This window comes from Typopeltis vanoorti, chromosome 7 (genome assembly GCF_054136105.1).
Source record: "Typopeltis vanoorti isolate ZY-2024b chromosome 7, IOZ_Tvanoo_1.0, whole genome shotgun sequence".
In the NCBI taxonomy this organism is placed as follows: Eukaryota; Metazoa; Arthropoda; class Arachnida; order Uropygi; family Thelyphonidae; genus Typopeltis; species Typopeltis vanoorti.
In genome coordinates this window covers 25,697,656-25,717,375 of record NC_143555.1, presented here as the reverse complement: position 1 = coordinate 25,717,375, position 19,720 = coordinate 25,697,656, and the positions used below count along the sequence as shown (strand labels likewise).

Below are 19,720 nucleotides of genomic sequence, written 5' to 3'. Positions count from 1 at the left end.
TGCACATTATACATGTGGTTTGTATGTACTGTAAGCTGTGAAAGATTTACTGATAGCTTAAAAGTTTGTGCTGTTCAAATTGTAACAGCATTTATGGCTAGACTAGGTCGATGGTTATTGCTTTCAGATAACATCATTTTATTTGTTGTTATGATTTTTTTTGTTTACTGAAGCCTAATTTTTCTGCTAAATTTTTAAAGATTGTTTTATACTGTTTTTTTTTTTTTAATACTCTTTTACTTATTCATATGACCTATGTTGCTTTTCCTTTGTCTTGATGCATTATGTACCCTGTTATCCATGCACCAGTAAAATCCAAACCAACCAAAATGTTTAGCAAACATCTAGAACACTGTCTTTTATTTAAAAACTACACACACACACACACACACACACACACACACACACACACACACACACACACACTGAAATGTTCACTGAAAAATATTTGTAAAACATATATATACACATACATACACACAGTCGGGTCTCTTTTTATGAGGTAGATACATTCCACAGAAAACCACATATAAAAAATCACACAAAACACACACTACACAGCTTGACTAACATTCAAAGCTAAAAATGCACAAAATGAAAGACCCAAAAAGCTTCACTTTGGCGATGCGAATTTATAAAAATTAAATGAATATTAAATCCAGCATTATTTCAAAGCTGAATATAGAAACTATAAAAATTTCATATGAAATTTGCCCAGAGAGCTTACAGGAATACACTTACCTATATTTATGAGTTGCCCTAGCTGGTCCTTATAGAAGAGATGATCGTTCATATATTTCCCTCCTATTGGTTCATTTTGAAAAGGTTTCACTGGCCTGACAGCTGTTTCAAACTGGTTGGTTTTCATCAGAGACCAGGCAGAAACCTTAAGAGGGACAAAAACTCTCAGTACTAAGTTACTTGAAACATCAGAGAGGTGTATTTTTCGTGAGCAAACTGCTCTCTTAGGGTTTCTGCCTGGTCTCTGATGAAAATCAACCATTTTGAAACAGCTGTCAGGCCAGTGAAACCTTTTCAAAATGGACCAATAGGAGGGGAATAGGAATATATGGACGCTTGGGCAGCTATCATCTCTCCTATAAGGTCCGGCTAGGACAACTCATAAATATTGGTGAGTATATTCCCATAAGCTCTCTGGTCCAATTTTATACGAAACTTTTATAGTTTCTATATTAGGCTTTGAAATAATGCTGGATTTTATATCCACTTAATTTTTATAAAAATTCACTTTTTGCAGTTTAGTACTTGTTTGGTGCAGTGTTTTGTACTCTTGACTTTACAGCTTGGCAACAGCAGTGTATTGACAAAATTGATTTCCTGATGGATGATACTGTCATTTCATGGTTCCATGCCCTTATAATGGCTTCATAGAGCTCCCAAAGTGTTTCCAGCTTCTTGTGTATATTTTAGTTTCCATTTGATACCACAAATTCTTAATGGGGTTGGGATCTGGGCTATTTCCTGGCCATGGTAGTTGCTGAATTTAGTGTACTTTGAGCCACTTATTAACCCACAACAAAAACTAAAGCTTTTTTAAGTACTAAACTCAATTTGTATGGTACATTTACTGTTATAATAGGATTACTTACACTTTTTGCCCTGTGACAACGGGCAGAGTCATCCGGAAAGATGCAGTTTATCATTACGATAAAGTAAACTCTGATAGTAGGCAGCAATTCTTCTAAAATTTTCTAATACGCTTGTGTATTCACTGAACCTTTTGTGAAATGCAAGCGACCAACAACATGATACGACATGCAGCCCGCCAGATCATCTGACTGACTGTGACTTTGACTGTTGGCACCAGACAGTTGGGGTTAAATTTTTCCTGTGATCATCTTTGAGCTGTCTGTCTGCTTTTGGTGTCCTGCAGGTTAAACTTTTTTTAGTCAGAAAAAAAAATTACTCTTTTCCACTGATCTGGAATCCATTTGGCATGCTCTTTGCACCAATTTAACTGAGTCAGTCTCATTTTTTTTTGGTTAACAAATGCTTTTTAGGGTAGATGGCTATCAGTCCCTGTCAAATGAGTCTTCTCCTGACAGTTACAGAGCTTGCCACAATTCCCATTTGTTTTTCCCAGTCTTGTTTCAGTTTTCTGGATGATGCACACTGATTTTTGAGGCAGAGCTTCTTTACCACTCGATCTTGGCATGCTGTAGACAGTGACTTTCTTTCTTTCAGTTTTCCTTCACTTTTGACAGCAGCTATACCACACTAGATTAACTACAGTGGTATGGCTTTTAGCTACTTCACAAGAGATATAGCTTACTCTATTCAAAGCTTGAATCACTTTTTCTGTGAGCTGTTATCTGCACATAACTAGCTGTAGATGTATATTTATAGCATAAAAAATTCTGATGCAATAGCAGCAACTTACATTATATAGATACCCATGGGAATGATAGATAATGCAATACAATGAAATATCTAATGATAAACCAATGAAAATGACCATTTAGCTACTAAAAACTATATTTATGTAAAGTGATGTGGTTTCTATGAACATATATAAACAAGTCAAATAATATTTTTATGTTATTCAATTTGTTTGAAAGTGAAATTATTGGAGATGAGACAATGCAGAGAACTAGGGAAAGTGTCATCATGATGATCACTGAGAATGTGAGTGTATATTCAGCTAAGATATACAGATGTGATAATGATATGAATATCAAAATGCATCATCATAAATCTGATGAAGGGATAGACCTGTATTCTTTAAGTTTGGACTTTGTGCATGAGTGTGTGTAGATGGGAAAGTAATCCAGCTGGGTGAAACTGATTGCAGATGGGCATATACAAAAAAGCTAGGAGGCAACTTGTCTATACACAAATGTCAAGAGTATCAGGAACAAAGATTGTTTTTTTTTTAATTCGTTGCCTTGATAAATATGAATTGGTTTAAAATTATTGGTATTATTGAAACTTAGCTCTGAGTCTGATGTTTTAACTGTCACTGAATATAAAAGGTAGAGATCATCTAATGATATCACAGAATTTAAGTCCAGTTAAGATAGAATCATGAAGATAATAATATTAATAATGTTCCATGTAGCAGTGAGTTTATGGCTATTGATGTAAAAGCAGAAGCTAACAGGATGAAATATATGGCAATATTGCAACAGACCTGGCAGTTGCTGGCACTGATGAAGTAAATTGTAAAATTACCCTAATGAGTAGTAATAGAGAAACCATTATGGGTGACTTGAATTATCCAAACACTGATTAGATTGCAGGGAAAATTCATAAGAATGAAGAATTTATTGAGCTGTTTTGAGACACCTTGCTCAAGCAGCATGTGAAAGAAATAATTCAAGGTCAAGTAATGTTAGATTTGATCATGGCATCAGATGGGATCTCAATTAAGAATGCAACTGTTTTGCCACCTGTTGGTGACAGTAATTATCTGTCATTTTAGTTAATTAGAAGAAGAATTAATGGGAAGTAACTAAGTTTATGGATATTCCAATTAGGGCATGTTACATACTGAATTACAGAGCAATAAATTATGATAAACTCAGGAGAATACCATGTTTTGTCCCATAGTATCAGTGTTACTAACATGAGAAGGATATCAGTAGTGCTGGGTGTCTTTGAAAAGGTTTTTAAATAATGCAGTATCTGAATATGTTCCTCAGGTTCAAAGAATGAATAGGGTGAAACAAAATGGAATTCCAACCTCATTAAGCAAGAGATTTGTAAGAATAGGATGATACGAAGAAATATTGTGAAATAAGAGGAGTTACGAGAAAAATATATAAAGTGCAGGCCAGAAAATTCACGTTGCAAAAAAAAAAGGTGCCAGTACTCCATGAAGATGTTCTTACAGCAACTTCCACACTTTTAACATATCCTCCAATATACCCTTGTCATCTCTAGATCGCTTCTTGCTTTTGGTATCAACTGCAGAATGATGACCTCGGAGCAGCCATGAGTCCACGTATTTGCTAGAGTTGAACTGAGTGAGAGGAGGTCCTACTATCCTGATAACATCAGTGCAGAAGCTGTCCGTACAAAGCAGAGATGACCTAGATGAAGTTACTATAAGATTCATATGAGAGAAACCCCTTTCACCTTCATTGGAAGATATTGCAATTGTGCCCAAAGTGTGCTTTAAAGGAAGTACTGTGTCCGGGACTTTATTCATGGAAACCACGAACTGCTTCTCTTTCGTTTAAGTAATTTGCGTGCTAACTTTTTAATTTCAGCTTCATCAAATGTCAGATGCTTCCCAGGATTTTCTGGCCAATACTTTGAATCTAAAATCTTAGCACATTCAGGCAAATCAGCATCATCTCCTTCAAGTAGATGCTTTCCAACAGCTTCTTTCAGACTTATAGAAAGCAGACGAACTTATTGCAGGACTATCTTTCATTTTTGTGGAGCTCAATCCCTTTGAATTTCATGTTCTTCTGACTTTGACTGTAGTACAGACCAGGATTTTCAATTCTTTCTTCAAAGAGTTGAATTCTTTGTCTTCCTATCTGCTTTATACACGTCAATATTTCTCTCTTATAGATCTAGACTTAGTTCACTAAGTTCTTGAAGAGCATCACACACAAGGCCCAAATCAAGAACAAACTTGCATGACTTTATATTTTTCTTAAAAGGCCGTCATAAAGAAAATAAAGAAACAAAACAGATCTTCTGCTGTCTTCTTTTGTCTCCAGAAAGTGATGGAAGAGGGCTTCAGTCTTCCCACACTGCAGAAACAGTGCGAAAGCTAGATGCAACCCAGCAAGTGCTTAAAATTTGCTAATTTTAAGAAGTTGAAGTTCTTCGAGCTGCTGCTTATTCCTATAGTTCCCTATCATTCTTAGGTGAAGCATGATAAGTCACGTAAAGTTTGTCCATGAAACTCTTAAAGCATTACATCTGGCACTCCTGGCACATTGTTCACTGTGTCACTAACAGACAATGCAAGGCGATGGCTAGCACAATGCCAGAAAATAACACTAGGACACTTCTCTTGCATTTGCTGCCTTACACCATTATGCACACTAAATAACATGGCTGCACCATCACGAGTAACCGGCCTGGTTGGCTGAGTGGTTAGCGTGTCCGCTCTCAAGCCAAGAGGCCGTGGGTTCGAATCCTGCCATAGGCATGGATGTTTGTGATTGTCCTATAAACTTTGTGTGGAAATGGAATCTGTGACTCTACCACTTATTCTAGCAGAAGACATCATTGCCAAAACCATGTGAAGTATGGTAGTGACCATACAGCGCCTACGGATGTCAAATGTGAAAAAAAAAAAGTAAGCAGGGGCAGCTTGTGCATAGCCACTGCAGAACTGCAGCACCCCTAATTTTTCTCGATATATAAATATATTTATTAATTTATTTATATTTGCTTGTAATATTTAATTTTATCATCAACAATCTTATACAATTTTCTTATTTTGTATAAAAAATAATAAAAATCCATGTTGTAGCACTTAGGATGGCTAAGGACACTAGCAGCACTGTGTTTAGCACAGTATCATATTGCTACGCGCACAAACATATGCACATCATAGTGAGATGCGAGCTATTAGTGTAATGTGGCTGTCCGTCACGCAGTTCCACTGTTGTTTATATGCAGTTTGCGCCAGTAGTAGAGTGTTTGTAGTGCTTATCGTGTTTACTCCGTAAACTCGATATATCCTATGATCCACAAAGAAAAACTTGAAACTGAACTTCGAGTATTCTATAGTAGTCCCGACATGCATGATTATTGTAAATTAATTGACTTGTTAAAATTTATAACAGAAAATAATTTAGATTGTGTTCTTAGTGAAATTACTGTATTGATAAAAATTCTCTTGACAATTCCTATGACTACATCAGAGCCTGAATGCTGTTTTTCAAGGTTAAAGAGAATAAAAACATTTCTGAGTAGCACTGTGAATCAGGATAGGTTAAATGCACTTGCGATGATTTCAGTGGAGAAAAAATTTTCACACGAACATCAAGGAAAAAGTTATTGACCTTTTCGCTCTAAACAAAACAAGAAGAATGGATTTTATTTTTAAGTAATTTTGAATTATATTGAACTGTATAATTTTATCAATAATAAACAATATTTTTTCATGAAACAAAACAAGAATATATTTTATTTTTAAGTAATTTTGAATTATACCAAACTGTATGATTTTATTGATAGTAATATTTTTTCATGTGTTATCTTTTTTTTTTTTTTATTTAAATTTTTACCATAATTTTACTGTATATGTATATTTCGAAAGTTGCAGCATCCCCATGATTTCAAGCCACGAGCCACCACTGCCTTTAAGTAATCTTCAGATAATCCTAAACACTCAAGATGACTAATTAAAGAGTTTAGAATTCCTCCAGCAGTTACATCTGATAATTCGATCCAATCTAGGAAAAGACTCACAGGAGCCGAAAGTTCAGGAAGAACTACACGAACAATAACAATCAATGTTGTTGTGTTACTCACAGTTGTCGATTCATCGATAAGTAACGATATTTTGTTCTTGGAGTTCACTATATTGTTTGTTAATGTTTTTCTCATCTCGTTTGCGATATTGCTCACAATGTTAAGGCAAGCATTTGCAGAATGAAGAATATATCCCATGTCTAGGTTCCTCTAATAAAGTTCCTGTAAATTTATTTTGTCTTCAAAGTTGTTACATGATTGATTTGTCCTCGCAACATTGTAAGTGGTTCGAAACACTTTTTCTGTTACATCTTTATTATGAGACAAATTGTTTAGGAAAACTGTCTAATATTTAGTTTTTTTGCTTCAGATTTTATTTTTTGGCACACTTTGTGCGCTGCACTCTCCTTATGATCGTATATCATTTTTCTTAATTACGTTAACTGTTATTGCAAGATTCTCCAAAATGACTGATTTTACCATTTGTCCACTTCGCTGAAATTTTTGTTCCCATGTGTTTATCGACTGCAAGACTTCCAACTTCACGACACACTTTACAGCCTAACATTTTATTCTTGACATACAGCCACTCATTTCTCTCACAGAGGTCATTTTTCTGCAAAAGTGTCCAACATTCGGGCCAATCATTATTGGAATCTGCTTCCTTTTGACCACGTGGATCTTTGGTCTAGGTTTTTTGATCCTCTTACCAAGTGTATTTTCAGTGCTAGTTTTCTGTTTTACAGAATCACAAGTAGATTCAACAATTTCGGCTTCTTCAGCTTTTCTTTTTTTATTCATTGGCATAAAGTAACTACTTATTTTACTCATTTTGAACAATGATTGCACTGATTTAACTTAGATTAATTCAAAACTCACGTGAACACCTGCATGTTGCAGAGTGAATATAGAACTAATAAACTGATATTGGAAGCAATTGGAAGTGAACACAACTTCCTGTTTCCCGTTACGAACCAACCTAAAAAAGAGGAAAGCAGGGTACCAACTTATGAGTAACCAAAATACTGAAAATTCAAGTCGTGAACACAGTACCATCTACCGGAATATTTATAATACATTTTGCTGTCAATACATCGCAAATTTTTAAAAACTTAAGAAAAAAGGTGCTGGTACTGCATACTGCCAGGAAAAAAAGCACTGCCAGCATGTATGCTAAAGGAATGTTCAGCTGAATGAAAGGAACATATCTGGCTAGGTCTTTGATTTTGTATAACTTCAGTTTCTGCTTAGAAAAGATCCCACAGGAATGGAAAGAATATACATTCATTGCATTCTACAATAACATTCAAAAGTCTGATGCCTGACTATTTTACTATCAGTATCTCTGGAATGATAGTGAAGATTTTAGAGAAGATGCTAGGAACTCACATACTGAAATTGGTAGACAAAGATGCTGTACTTTGTGAAGAACAGCATGGGTTTACTAAATGGAGGTCAACTCTGAGCAGTTGCCACATATTTTATAATAATGCTTTGACAGAGTTGGATAAAGAGAATAAATATATCATGACTTGAAATTTGCTAAGGCATTTAGTAGGATACCACACAAAAGGCTGTTGCATAAACTGGAGAAAATGGGGTTAGAATGTAAATTGCTGACTTGTATAAACGGGTAGCTGGTAGACAGGTATCTGAAAGGGGTGAATCTTCCAGATTTAAGGCGATCAGTGACACACTGCATGGATCATTCCTTAGACCATTGTTGTTTATTCCACACATTAATTGTATTGGAAATGACCTTAGAGGAGATGTTCAATTGTTTGTTGCTGATACAAAGGTAGGCTGTGCGATCAGGGAATATGCTACTGATATACAGCACTTACAGAATGATTTGAAGGATTAAACTTTAAACTTACATTGAACTGTAATTCAATGTAAGTTTAAAGTTATGCACTTTGGCATGATGAAATTTTCAAGGGCTTATTATATTGGCAGGATTATGCTACAAGAAACTGATGAGGCTAGAAATCTTGGTGTTATGGTGGATAGGAATTTGAAGCTTAGAGGTCACATTATAAAAATTGCAAACACAACTCGAAGGATAATTGCAATTTCGAAATGAAACAATATCTACGGATAAGGAAGTCATTGCTTCTTTACAAGGCCTTGATACAACTACACTGGGACTTCTGTGAACAGATTTGGTCTACTGGGTTCTAGGGCATAAAGAAAGTGCAAGAAAGGTGTGCAAAGAACAGTAACAAAAATTATATCAGGGTTATGGATAGTAGATTATGAAGATCGATTGAAAGTATTTGGACTGCAGACATGGGCAAATAAGCAAAAGAGGGGTGATATGGTATTGTTGTGTCCCAATTTACGATTTCTACTCTAATCTTACAAATTCCTTTTATCTATATTCTTCTAACTTCTATGCCCGAGATTTTACCAAAACTTATACCAATATCTAAGTTATTGCTCCCCGTAGTACCTCTAATATTTGTATTTATACTGCGCCTTTTGGGATATTTAGTTTAGGATATTACATACATAATCAAGGAGAAAGAACTCAAATATATCTGAAAGTGTAACTATTGCAGTCGTGACACTTAACTCGATTCTCAACTTAAATTTTCCGCGTGACTAAGTACAATATTTTCAAGTGGTTATCAACTGCACCATTTTATGTTGTCATAAATAGGAAGAAAGTCAATCTCGAATATATCTCTTAGTATTTAAATATTATTGCAGTCGTGACTCAATCTCTTTCCTCAACATTAAATTTCCCACGTGATTAGGTACGATGATTTTAAGCGGTGCATTGGATTAGCAACATCAGACAACTCTTTTATCATTGAACAAAAGGTTTATTAAGTTTCTAAACATGGTACAATTCAAATACTAAACTAAAATACTTATAGACTAACATTAAATCATTACAAGCAATATGGCTATTTGTGATTATGCCGCCATACACATTAATTCATAAATTCACCTGATGTGAACAAATTAGATCAATTCACACTATCTGATTATTCATACTGAAGTAGATTAACAAATCATTCACTGCTAACACATACCTGTGACATTTCAATTATTTTATACATTACATTAGGCATTCAATTCTTAGGATACGTAATTACTTAATTCACACTATTCCGTTATACCGTTATTTGCACTAACACACAATTATGTCATTTAAATATCTTGTGCAATATAATAGACATGCAAAAATACCTTAGGACTCTTAATCATTCACAAATCTTTAACACTAGTCAATCTACACATAACACATTCTATCATATACTAAAGTCCTAGTATAACTTCAACAGTTCTGTATTGGAATCACGATACTTCTTACAGACAAATTTCTAGCTAACATAGGTTATGATTTACAGTACCTTTCTTGAGCTCTTCGTATGGGCCTTTATTCTTTTCCAAACGACCCTCTGGTATAACTTCTCATAACTCTGGAATACTTTAACACACATATATTTGCTCTACTATCAGCAACGAGGACATCAATCTCTTTACAGTTTTCTGCTTTGCGTAGTTATCACTAGCGTCGAAATGAAGAAGATCCCTCCTTTTCTAGGACTCTATGGCAATTTTTCCTTTGCTTCCTACTCGGGAAAACGGGAATCGAAATCCCGCTCACTTTCGTTCCGTGTTGTGACGAGGAGATATCACCCCTGTCGCCACTCGGGTAAACCCCGTGAACTCCACCGGAACCAAAACCAAACTCCAAGGCCAAAAGCGACTATCCAAAAAGAGTCCTCCCCAGGGGGTTACCAACCCTTTTATAGCTGCTCCCCTAACGGCACCTTTTCTTACTTCCTTTCTCCTCCTTCTACTTGTTTTTTAATCATCGACCAATTAGGGTGGCATTTTCTCGCCAAACGTCATTTGATCGGCAAGCCCGTTCTCAATGTTTCAATCCAGGGATCGGCCCTAAGCGATAGCTTTTCTTTTCTTGTGCTAGCCTGACTTGATCCCCTTTCAAACTTTTTCTGTGAATTCTACTTAATAACTTAATCTCTCACATAACGTATTTTATGACTCACCCCTTTCTACTTATTTGCTTAACTCTCTCATTTTTAATCGTATTACAATATTAATCTATACTTTCCTTTGTTAGCTACTTATTTAGTTAGAATTCCTTATTTTAAGTCATCTTACAATATTAATACATTCCTTCCTTTATCAGCTACTTTAACAACAACCCTTACATTTTATACATATTACTGGATGCAAGAAATTTTCCATTAAATAATTCATTTTTTTATGCAGGGGTTTTAATTTATGATATTTATTCTTCATGTTACACCATGATGACTGAGAATAGTATATTCCTAAGATATCAGTTGTAACAGTATTCTTTAAACTTATGAAAGGATTTTGTAGGTTATAGACTGATGAAAATTTTCCTTGGTGGGGAGTGTGCAGCTAGAATTTTCTCTCGTGGATTAGTAGTGTATGAGTGGAACAGTTTGCTTATTGAAGTAGTGAGGTTCAGGTTTGAATGAGAATTAAAATAAGGTATGAGAGCTAGTGTAGGTGACGAATGGTTTCCCTCAGTGACTCAACTTCATGGATGTCTCTGATAATAATAACAATAATAATATTTTAAATATTTAGGCCATGTAATTAGTTTGCATAATGTCCTACTGTTGGCCAACATTCTGAAATGGTAGAGTACTTGATAGAAATATTCTTATATGACACTGAGACTTTGGAGAAAAGTTTATATATATATTTTTTCAGAATTCATTTTTACTCAGTTGGAATATTATGAAAAAGCTTTAATGACTGATACCGAGAGATAAAAAGATGACATGATATATTTGAAAAGATACTACTAGTACACTAGTTTCGTTGAATTGATCAACATCTTCAGGTATCACAATCAAAGAAGTATATAAAGAATTACAGAGACTTAAAATTGTAATAACAGAACAAGTACAAAAAGACGGTAGCGTGTTTGAAAACAAAATGTGAGCTTGAGTTCCAAACAAACGTAAAATATGCGCTGTCACGAGTGCGCCAGTACTGAACAGAGTCAACGTGTGCATCAGAGAGATTGAAACTTGGGCTGTTGTTGATATGAGAGGAATCTAGAGAAATTTCCCTAGATTCGACAATCTTTCTCTCGAGTTGAAAGTTTATTTTTCACTTGGTTAGAATATAATAAATTTAGTTTAAACCTTTATCCAAGTGTGAGCAAACAAAGTTTGTGCCTGAAAGTATCTTCAGGAGGACTGGGAGTAAGATGGTACAACACCAGGGCGACTCCTTGCAAAGGTGGAGCAAGCTACCAACACTCCTATCTCAGTATATCCCATAATGCAAAACACATCTCCTTGTGTGAGCAAACAAAGTTTGCGCCTGAATCACCTTTTTAATAAATTACTCTGGATTTAGAGGAAGATGTTGAAAGTTTATTTTTCACTTGGTTAGAATGTAATAAATTTAGTTTAATCCTTTATCCAAGTGTAAGCAAACAAAGTTCAGGCGCAAACTTTGTTTGCTCACACTTGGATAAAGGATTAAACTAAATTTATTATATTCTAACCAAGTGAAAAATAAACTTTCAACATCTTCCTCTAAATCCAGAGTAATTTATTAAAAAGGTGGCACACCAATTGGCAACTCCTAAATGTAGAGATGACCTTGCTAATGCTTCTGACTGGTATCTCCACTTGGGCCTGGCTCCCACTGACGAGACCTCAATAAAGGTCGAAACTGGTCTGGGTAGTGGCCCTTCCCTTAATGCATAACATTAGACATATCCGCAAGGAGATGTGTTTTGCATTATGGGAGATACTGAGATAGGAGTGTTGGTAGCTTGCTCCACCTTTGCAAGGAGTTGCCCAGTGTTGTACCACTTTACCCCAGTCCTGAAGAAACTTTCAGGCGCAAACTTTGTTTGCACACACTTGGATAAAGGATTAAACTAAATTTATTATGGTCTAACCAAGTGAAAAATAAACTTTTAACATCTTTCTCTAAATCTAGAGTAATTTAATAAAAAGGTGGCACACACCGTTTGGCAGTTCCTATAGGAGGAGATGACCTTGCTAATGCTTCTGCCTTGGTATCTCCTCTTGGGTCTGGCTCCCACTGAAGAGACTTCAATAAAGGTCGAAACTGGTCTGGGTAGTGGCCCTTTCCTTAATGCATAACATTAGACATATCCGCAAGGAGATGTGTTTTGCATTATGGGAGATACTGAGATAAGAGTGTTGGTAGCTTTCTCCACCTTTGCAAGGAGTCGCCCTGGTGTTGTACCACCTTACTCCCAGTCTTCCTGAAGATACTTTCAGGTGCAAACTTTGTTTGCTCACACTTGGATAAAGGATTAAGCTAAATTTATTATATTATATTTCTCTCGAGTTCATCATAGCACACATGGATGTTAGAAGTTTGAGTCCAGTTCACAATGTGTTGGCGGCCTTCGTCTGAGTTAGCTGAAAAGAGAGCATGGCTAGAGAGAGCGCTGGCTCTAGTCCTGTTATAGGAGATGTTTCGACAGTGTTCTTCCAAATGTAGAAGGATGGATTTAGCAGTCTGGCCATAGTATGGCTTTCCACAATTACATAAAACCTTGTACACTCCTGGAAACTGAGTTGGAAGATGTTTCTCTTTAGGTTTGCTAAGTATTGAACGAAGTTTTGGAAGCGTTGTGAAGCAAGTTTTGAAGTTAAACTTGTTGAGAATCTTTGCCAGATTTGGTGAAATAGAGCTGATGTAAGGCAAAGAGATGAAGGCTCTTGGGGAAGAGGGATCTTCAGAAGTAGTTGAGCTGAAGATCCCTCTTTGGATGGGGAGAGTGTTACCCACTTTTGGTCTGGAAAAATCCTCTGCAACTGTTGTGTTTTTGTATATTAAAAATCTAGCAAATAGCATCTCAAGAATTCTGAATAAACACTAGATCATGACAGGTATGTTCCTGTCCAGCAGACTGTATTTCTTTTCATGCCAAAAATCTCATATCCAGTAGAGATAACAATTGACTCTCTGTAAAATATTTCTTTACACATGTGAATATTAGGCAAGAAAATTTGGAAACAAGGGATATACAGTTCACTAAATAAAATCCAATCCTGATTACCATCCTATCACAGATTCAGCAAAATTAATTGAAATAATTCTGGCTTATTATTAATAATCTACAATCACAATGAACATAATAATAATAAGCATTGGAGGTGATAATTTGAAATCTAAACCGGAATCAGAATTTATATCAATTCCCATTAACCAGTGGGAATTAATAGGTCCATTGCTTATTTGTATCTGATGGAAAGGCCATTATTTTTTCCCCTATCTCGTTTTATTCATTGCCATGGTCACTCAACTCTTGCAAATTGCAAACTCTCTTCCATCTACCTACTTTTTGTTTATGTTCTATCAAACATGAATGTTAGGCAGCCACTCATCTTTCAGATATATATATAAATGAAGGTTGAGTTTCCTTCTAATTATTTTCTGGATCCCATTCCATCTTCCTTTTCTTGTTAAGCTCAGTTGCCTGTCACAGCAACTTGGCTTCTTAGAAACATAATACTGCTTAGCATAGGACAGTTTATCCTATCTGCATTGTCCCCTATGGCTGTAAATTTAACTTGTGTGTTCTTCTGGCTAATTTGCATTTTGTGGGATGAAAAAAGAAAAACAATTTTTGGGAGAAAAACCCTTGCCACTTCTGTATGAGATTAACTATAAAAAGATTGGCTGAAAAAGGTTCCTTGCATTCTAGGTGGAATTTGAACCCAGGTCGGTCCAACCAGAGAGCTTCATTAATACCGACTGATCTACAGAAGGTCTTAATTTCTGCAGTAGATTCCTATTTACTTTTTAGTGTATAGTTCTTCATTCATTATTTTTTGCTTCCATCTAATTCATAGTACTTTTCAAATAGCATGATCTTTCATATACCAGTGTTCACCTACTGAAAGTGGATGACAGCAAAAATATGCAACCAAGGACACTACAGAATACTAAATTTATTCTAATGTTATCTTGCACCCCCTGATTTTACTTTATGGAAAAAAAAAAAGAAATTAAAAAGTTTTGCATATACCTCGCACATGAAAAAAAGTTTACAACTGTAAATAGTGAGCGTTCTTATGGCAGTTTCAGATATTTTGGAATTTGGTTGAAGGGAATCAGTATTTCAACTCAACAAACATCAGATTGCCTTTATTGTTGAATCACACCACCAAAGAACAATAACAGAAAATGGTGAAAATTGTCATAATGTGCACAACCGGAAGTGAAAAACCGCGATGCACAATCTTAATTGCTATTTCTGCAGATGGAAGGAAGTTGCCTCCTTATGTAATGTTCAAAAGGAAAAACAATGTTGAAGGGGAAATTTCCCTGTAGAATTCATGTAAGAGTTCAAGAAAAGGAGTGGATGGACACTAAAATGGTTTAAGATTGGACTAGAATACTTTGGAACATATGGCCAGAGGCTTATTTCTATGCCCAGCTCTTCTCGTGTGGGATAGTTTCCGCAGATACTTGGACTTGAAATAATAAGACGACTTTCGGAGGTGAAGACCGATGTGGCCATTATTCCTGGTTGTCTTACACCCTGTCTACACCCCTTGGATTTATCAGTCAACAAACCATTCAACAACTACATATGAAAATTCTACACAGAGTGGATGGCAGCTGGCAGCTACAACCTGACTGCAGTAGGGAAGATTAAAGAGACCATCATTAGAACTGTTGTGAAACTGGAATTTGAAAGCTTGGAACATGATTTTGCCAGAAATAATTGTCTAGAGGTTTTTTTTTTTTTTTTTTTTTTTTTTTTTTTTTTTTTTTTTAACGGCATCTGTAATGCCCTGGATGGGAGTGAAGATGACATCATTTGGGTGGATGACCTTCACAATGCCCATGAGGAAACCGCTCTTGAGGCTGGAAGTAGCAATAGCCAATAGGAGATTCTTGGTAAGTCACCCATTTTTAGTTTTTTTAAATCATGGTGATTTTATGATTCCGTAATGATAAAAGGACAAGCAATAATGAAACTGTTTGTTTTAATTTAATTAAGAAGCACTGTTGCTAAAGATTCAAATATATTGCGTGATGAAGGTGAGCGGTGATCACATAAATAATGTTGTTAATTAAAATTTAAATGCATTCATTTTATAAATAATGGGAGCAATTATTAATTATAATGAAACATGAGGATTTAATTATACACTTCAATTTAATTTTTTCCTGGAAAACTTTAGTTTGCAAAAATCCCCGGATGTATCTCGCACCAAAAAAGGTGAGAGTTACATTAGAATAAATACAGTAGGCATATTTCCAGTACTCAATTACTGTACTCTTCCATGTCTTGCTTTTGTTATCTGAATTCTTATTTCCTTTTTACAATCTGAATCGTGTCATGTTGCTCCCTAGGTGCCTGAGCCTCATTACTTCTTCCTGCTCATGTTCATTGGCTGCTATTTTCTTCTTCAGTCTCTTATCCTTGAATGCCCTCTTTTAGTATTTTCAGCGTTGATTATCACCACTGTTTCTTTGCTTTTTCACTTAACTTTGGCACTGTTCTTTCTGATCCATCTGCTTTAATAATGATTATCATCTTAAAATCTTAACAACCCATTTTCATACCTTAAACTTTTGCTTATCAACATCATGGGAAGAGCAGAATAAAGAGCTGATTATTCCACAAATTTGTTGTGCTGATTTGCTTATCACAAAACAGGAGGAATAACTTTGGTAACAGTATGCAGCTAAGTGCATGAGATTATTATTATTATTATTCAGGCCTCCATGGAGTCAAAAGACTCATCGTGGGAGGTCCTTCTTAGGAAACACAAAGTCTATCATACCACTCCTTGAACTTATTGACCATTCTTGCTCTTACCAAAATGAGATCAGAATACATTATGGAGAAATACGTAATGGAAATAATGCATGGTTATTAATGATTCCAGTATTTCATCCCTTTCACAGAGATATCAGGAGTGCAATCTAAGACTAGTATGCATGTGGGCAACTGGAAATGATTGTACTTAAGAGGTTAATCTTCCAGGAAATGTATCCCATAACTAAGTTTACAGACTCATTTGCTGCTTGCTAGCATATCTGCTCCCCATTCAACCTGTTGTTGATTCTAATCCCATCATGAGCGTGGATGTTTGTGATTGCCTTTAGGTGATGGATGAATTTCATCACTTGGTGTGAGACATTCATCCCACTTATTAGAGAACTGAAGTGGCTTAAAAAAGTTCCATGTTTCAGGATTTCTAGATTATACAAAATAAATTTAAAAATACAAAAAACATTATAAAAATCAGTAATTGATAGCATTGTTTCTGAAGCTTTTCTGGCCATGGTCCACTAACCTCTATTCCCTGCCCTTTACCAATACTTCCCACCAGAGGTGAGCCTTCAGATGTCATTTCTAAGTGCAAAATTGTGGAGTAGTTGCCAAAACATACACAACCTTAATATTTTTCTGATAAAAATAAAGTTGCAGGAAAATTACGGTAGGATTCTCAACCATTTCTGGGTGTATCATGGAGACACAGTGGCTGATTTTGTGTGCCACTGTACACTTGCTCATTGAAATATGCAGCATGAGCAAAATATTATGCATATTATTATATTGAAATGACACAATTATGTAAAATAAATTTTTAATTAATAGGATTTTTAATATATTGTATTCTAAATTCACAAACTAGTGTATATATATATATATATGTGTATATTAATTAGGCTCTAGGTCCAACAGTATCCTATTCCTTTGTCTTGTCCACATTCACACTGAACTCTTATGTTGTATTCTCCATGATGCCTCTCTGACACAAATAAAATACTGAAATCATTCAGTTAATATTTAATTTGCATTATTTCCATTAAATTTGCATAATACATTTTATCAAGCTTTTAAGTCCTTATGGTTGCTAGAGGTGAATATCTACTTGAGTATTCCCTATTTCCTTGATTTTCAACACAAAATCAAGCACTCACTGGAGAATTATCTTTGTGTTTGTTTTTAATTTTTCATAAAAATATCATTTATTAATAGATTTCAATTATAAATCAGTTTAAAATATCAAAAATAGTTCAATATTCATAAATGATTATAAATAGGGGACTGTGTATATCTTCGAAGAGAAGAATCAAGTGATGCACAAAATCCTTCTGTTAATAAAGAACAATTTGGAAATAAACTGTCCAATAGTCATTTGCAGAATGCAAACAAGAAGTTATTTCTAAAAGATGCAGCAGAGATATCAAAGAGAGAATGCCTTGATATTTTTCGTATAGAAAGACTTTGGAAAGATGAAAAGTAAGACATTATTATTTATTTATTTGTTTGTTTGTTTTTTGAAATCATTTTATAGTGTAAAATCTCGATGATATGTAACTTATCATGTTCGTTTTTAAATGTTTTTCTATTGAAACTGCACTTAAAAAAATGTTAAATTTTGTCTGTAATAATTTTTGTACTTGTAACAACTTAACTATAAGCCTTTGTTAAAATAATGTGGTGCATGACGTCATTGCATAATGCTGTTAACCCATGTCCATATTTGTCAATTTCAAAAGACATGCGAAGTGTGATGTCATCATGTTCATATGTCAATACGCGACCGTATAAGGTAGTTTCGAGAGATGCGCACATGCATTCAACAGAAGTCCAGGCATTTATAAGGCGAAATGTCGAGGACTTTGTCTTGGGTTTCTCAACCTTCTTTGCCTGGTTCTGCTGTCTGTAATCAAAAGAGAAGTGTCGCAAGTCTTAGTTTTCAGAATCTTTTCTTACATGGGTCCACTTCCACATGAGGCACAATGTCAGTAATTGAAAGAGAAGCACTGTAAGTCTTAGGTTTCTCAGTCTTCTCTTATCTAGATCCACTGCTATGAGAATAGCAGTGGCTCCAGATAAGAGAACAAGCGCTAGTAAGGAGCTGCACATTGCTGCCATATTAAGAGTCCTAGAAGGCATACAATAATTGACATCTCAAACGAAGAAGAAATTTGGCAGGAAGTCAAAAACGAGCCAGCATAAGGAAATGAAAACAAAAGGCAGCACTGAACCCGAATTGTAAGTACAGGAATACTGCGATTATCGCGGTTATTGTTGCCACGAAAAATACAGCAATAATTGAATCCATTATAATCGGGATAAATAAGGCATGTAAAATGGGTGATCATTGCCAAGGATTTTTCAAATCTGTTAATTAAATTTAAAAAAGAAATGTGTTAAACGTGTTAAGTAAAAAATGAAGATTCATTTAGAAAAACAAGATTATTCGTTAATCTTTATTTATATATAAGGAGTACATACAATTATTCTTTCTTGGATAAAAATTGGTGTAGAGTTGTCTGGTGGAATTTTTTCTTTCTTTTTTTCTTCGTATAAAACTTGGTAGCAACAGATGGAATTTTTAATTTCCTGATGAACTTTCATCGATCGCTCGAGATTAGGAATCTTGATCACTCAAGATTTTTTTCTTTAAAATTTTCAACCATTCTAAACATTTCGTCCATTTCTTTGAGTGTAAATTCCTTAGGTGCCACGTCGATTTGTTTGTCATTATCATCGATTTGAGCATCATAAGCACGTTCTCTCTTGAGGTTAATTAGGTCTTCATCTAGCTCCTTATCATGTGACTGAAGCAGGTCCTGAACATCACCTTTTTCAATTTCTTTTAGTCCTAGATTGAAGCCAAGCTTAGTTATGCCATTGATAACATGAGTTACTTCATTTAATCTTTTGCCACGCCACTCTCAGTTTGCTAGACATTACTTCACTCCATGCTTCCTTGACATTCTCAATGCAATTTTTGATATTGAATGCCTTCCAGAATTCTGTCGAAGCCATAGCTTCATCTCCTGTAGTCTTTTCTATTGCTTGTGAAAAAGTTCTTCGTAGGTAATATGCCTTAAAGGATGTGATTACACCTTGATCCATTGGCTGGATGATGGAGTGGTATTAGGTGGTAAATAAATAACTTTTACATTTTCAAACAAATCATTCAGTGCTTTTGGATGACTAGGTGCATTTTCTAATATCAACAATATTTTAAAATCAAGATTTAATGAATTGCATTACCTTTCAGCTTCGGGACAAAAACAGTTTTTAAACCAATCCTCAAAAATAGTTTTTGTCATCCAAGCTTTTCTATTGAATCTCCAATGAACAGAGGGAAAATTTTTATCTCATCTTCTAAGCGGGTGAGAATGATAAATAAAGGGAGGCTTCATCTTGTAATCTCCAGAAGCATTGCCACATGGTAAAAGTGTTACACGCTCCTTCGAAACCTTGTAATCTTCTTTCTTCTTGATAGCTGTAGACTTGATATCATCCTTGTTT

At 35.1% G+C, this 19,720-nt stretch overlaps 1 protein-coding gene across 1 annotated transcript in view; it reads left to right on the top strand.

The window, feature by feature from the left end:
* ash1 (histone-lysine N-methyltransferase ash1) overlaps window positions 1–19,720 on the top strand; it is a 585,771-nt gene that overhangs the window by 464,131 nt on the left and 101,920 nt on the right. Inside the window, exon 22 of the mRNA XM_090395574.1 lies at window positions 17,491–17,689. Coding sequence (XP_090251700.1) covers window positions 17,491–17,689 — 199 coding nt within the window. The remainder of the gene's footprint in view (window positions 1–17,490; window positions 17,690–19,720) is intronic.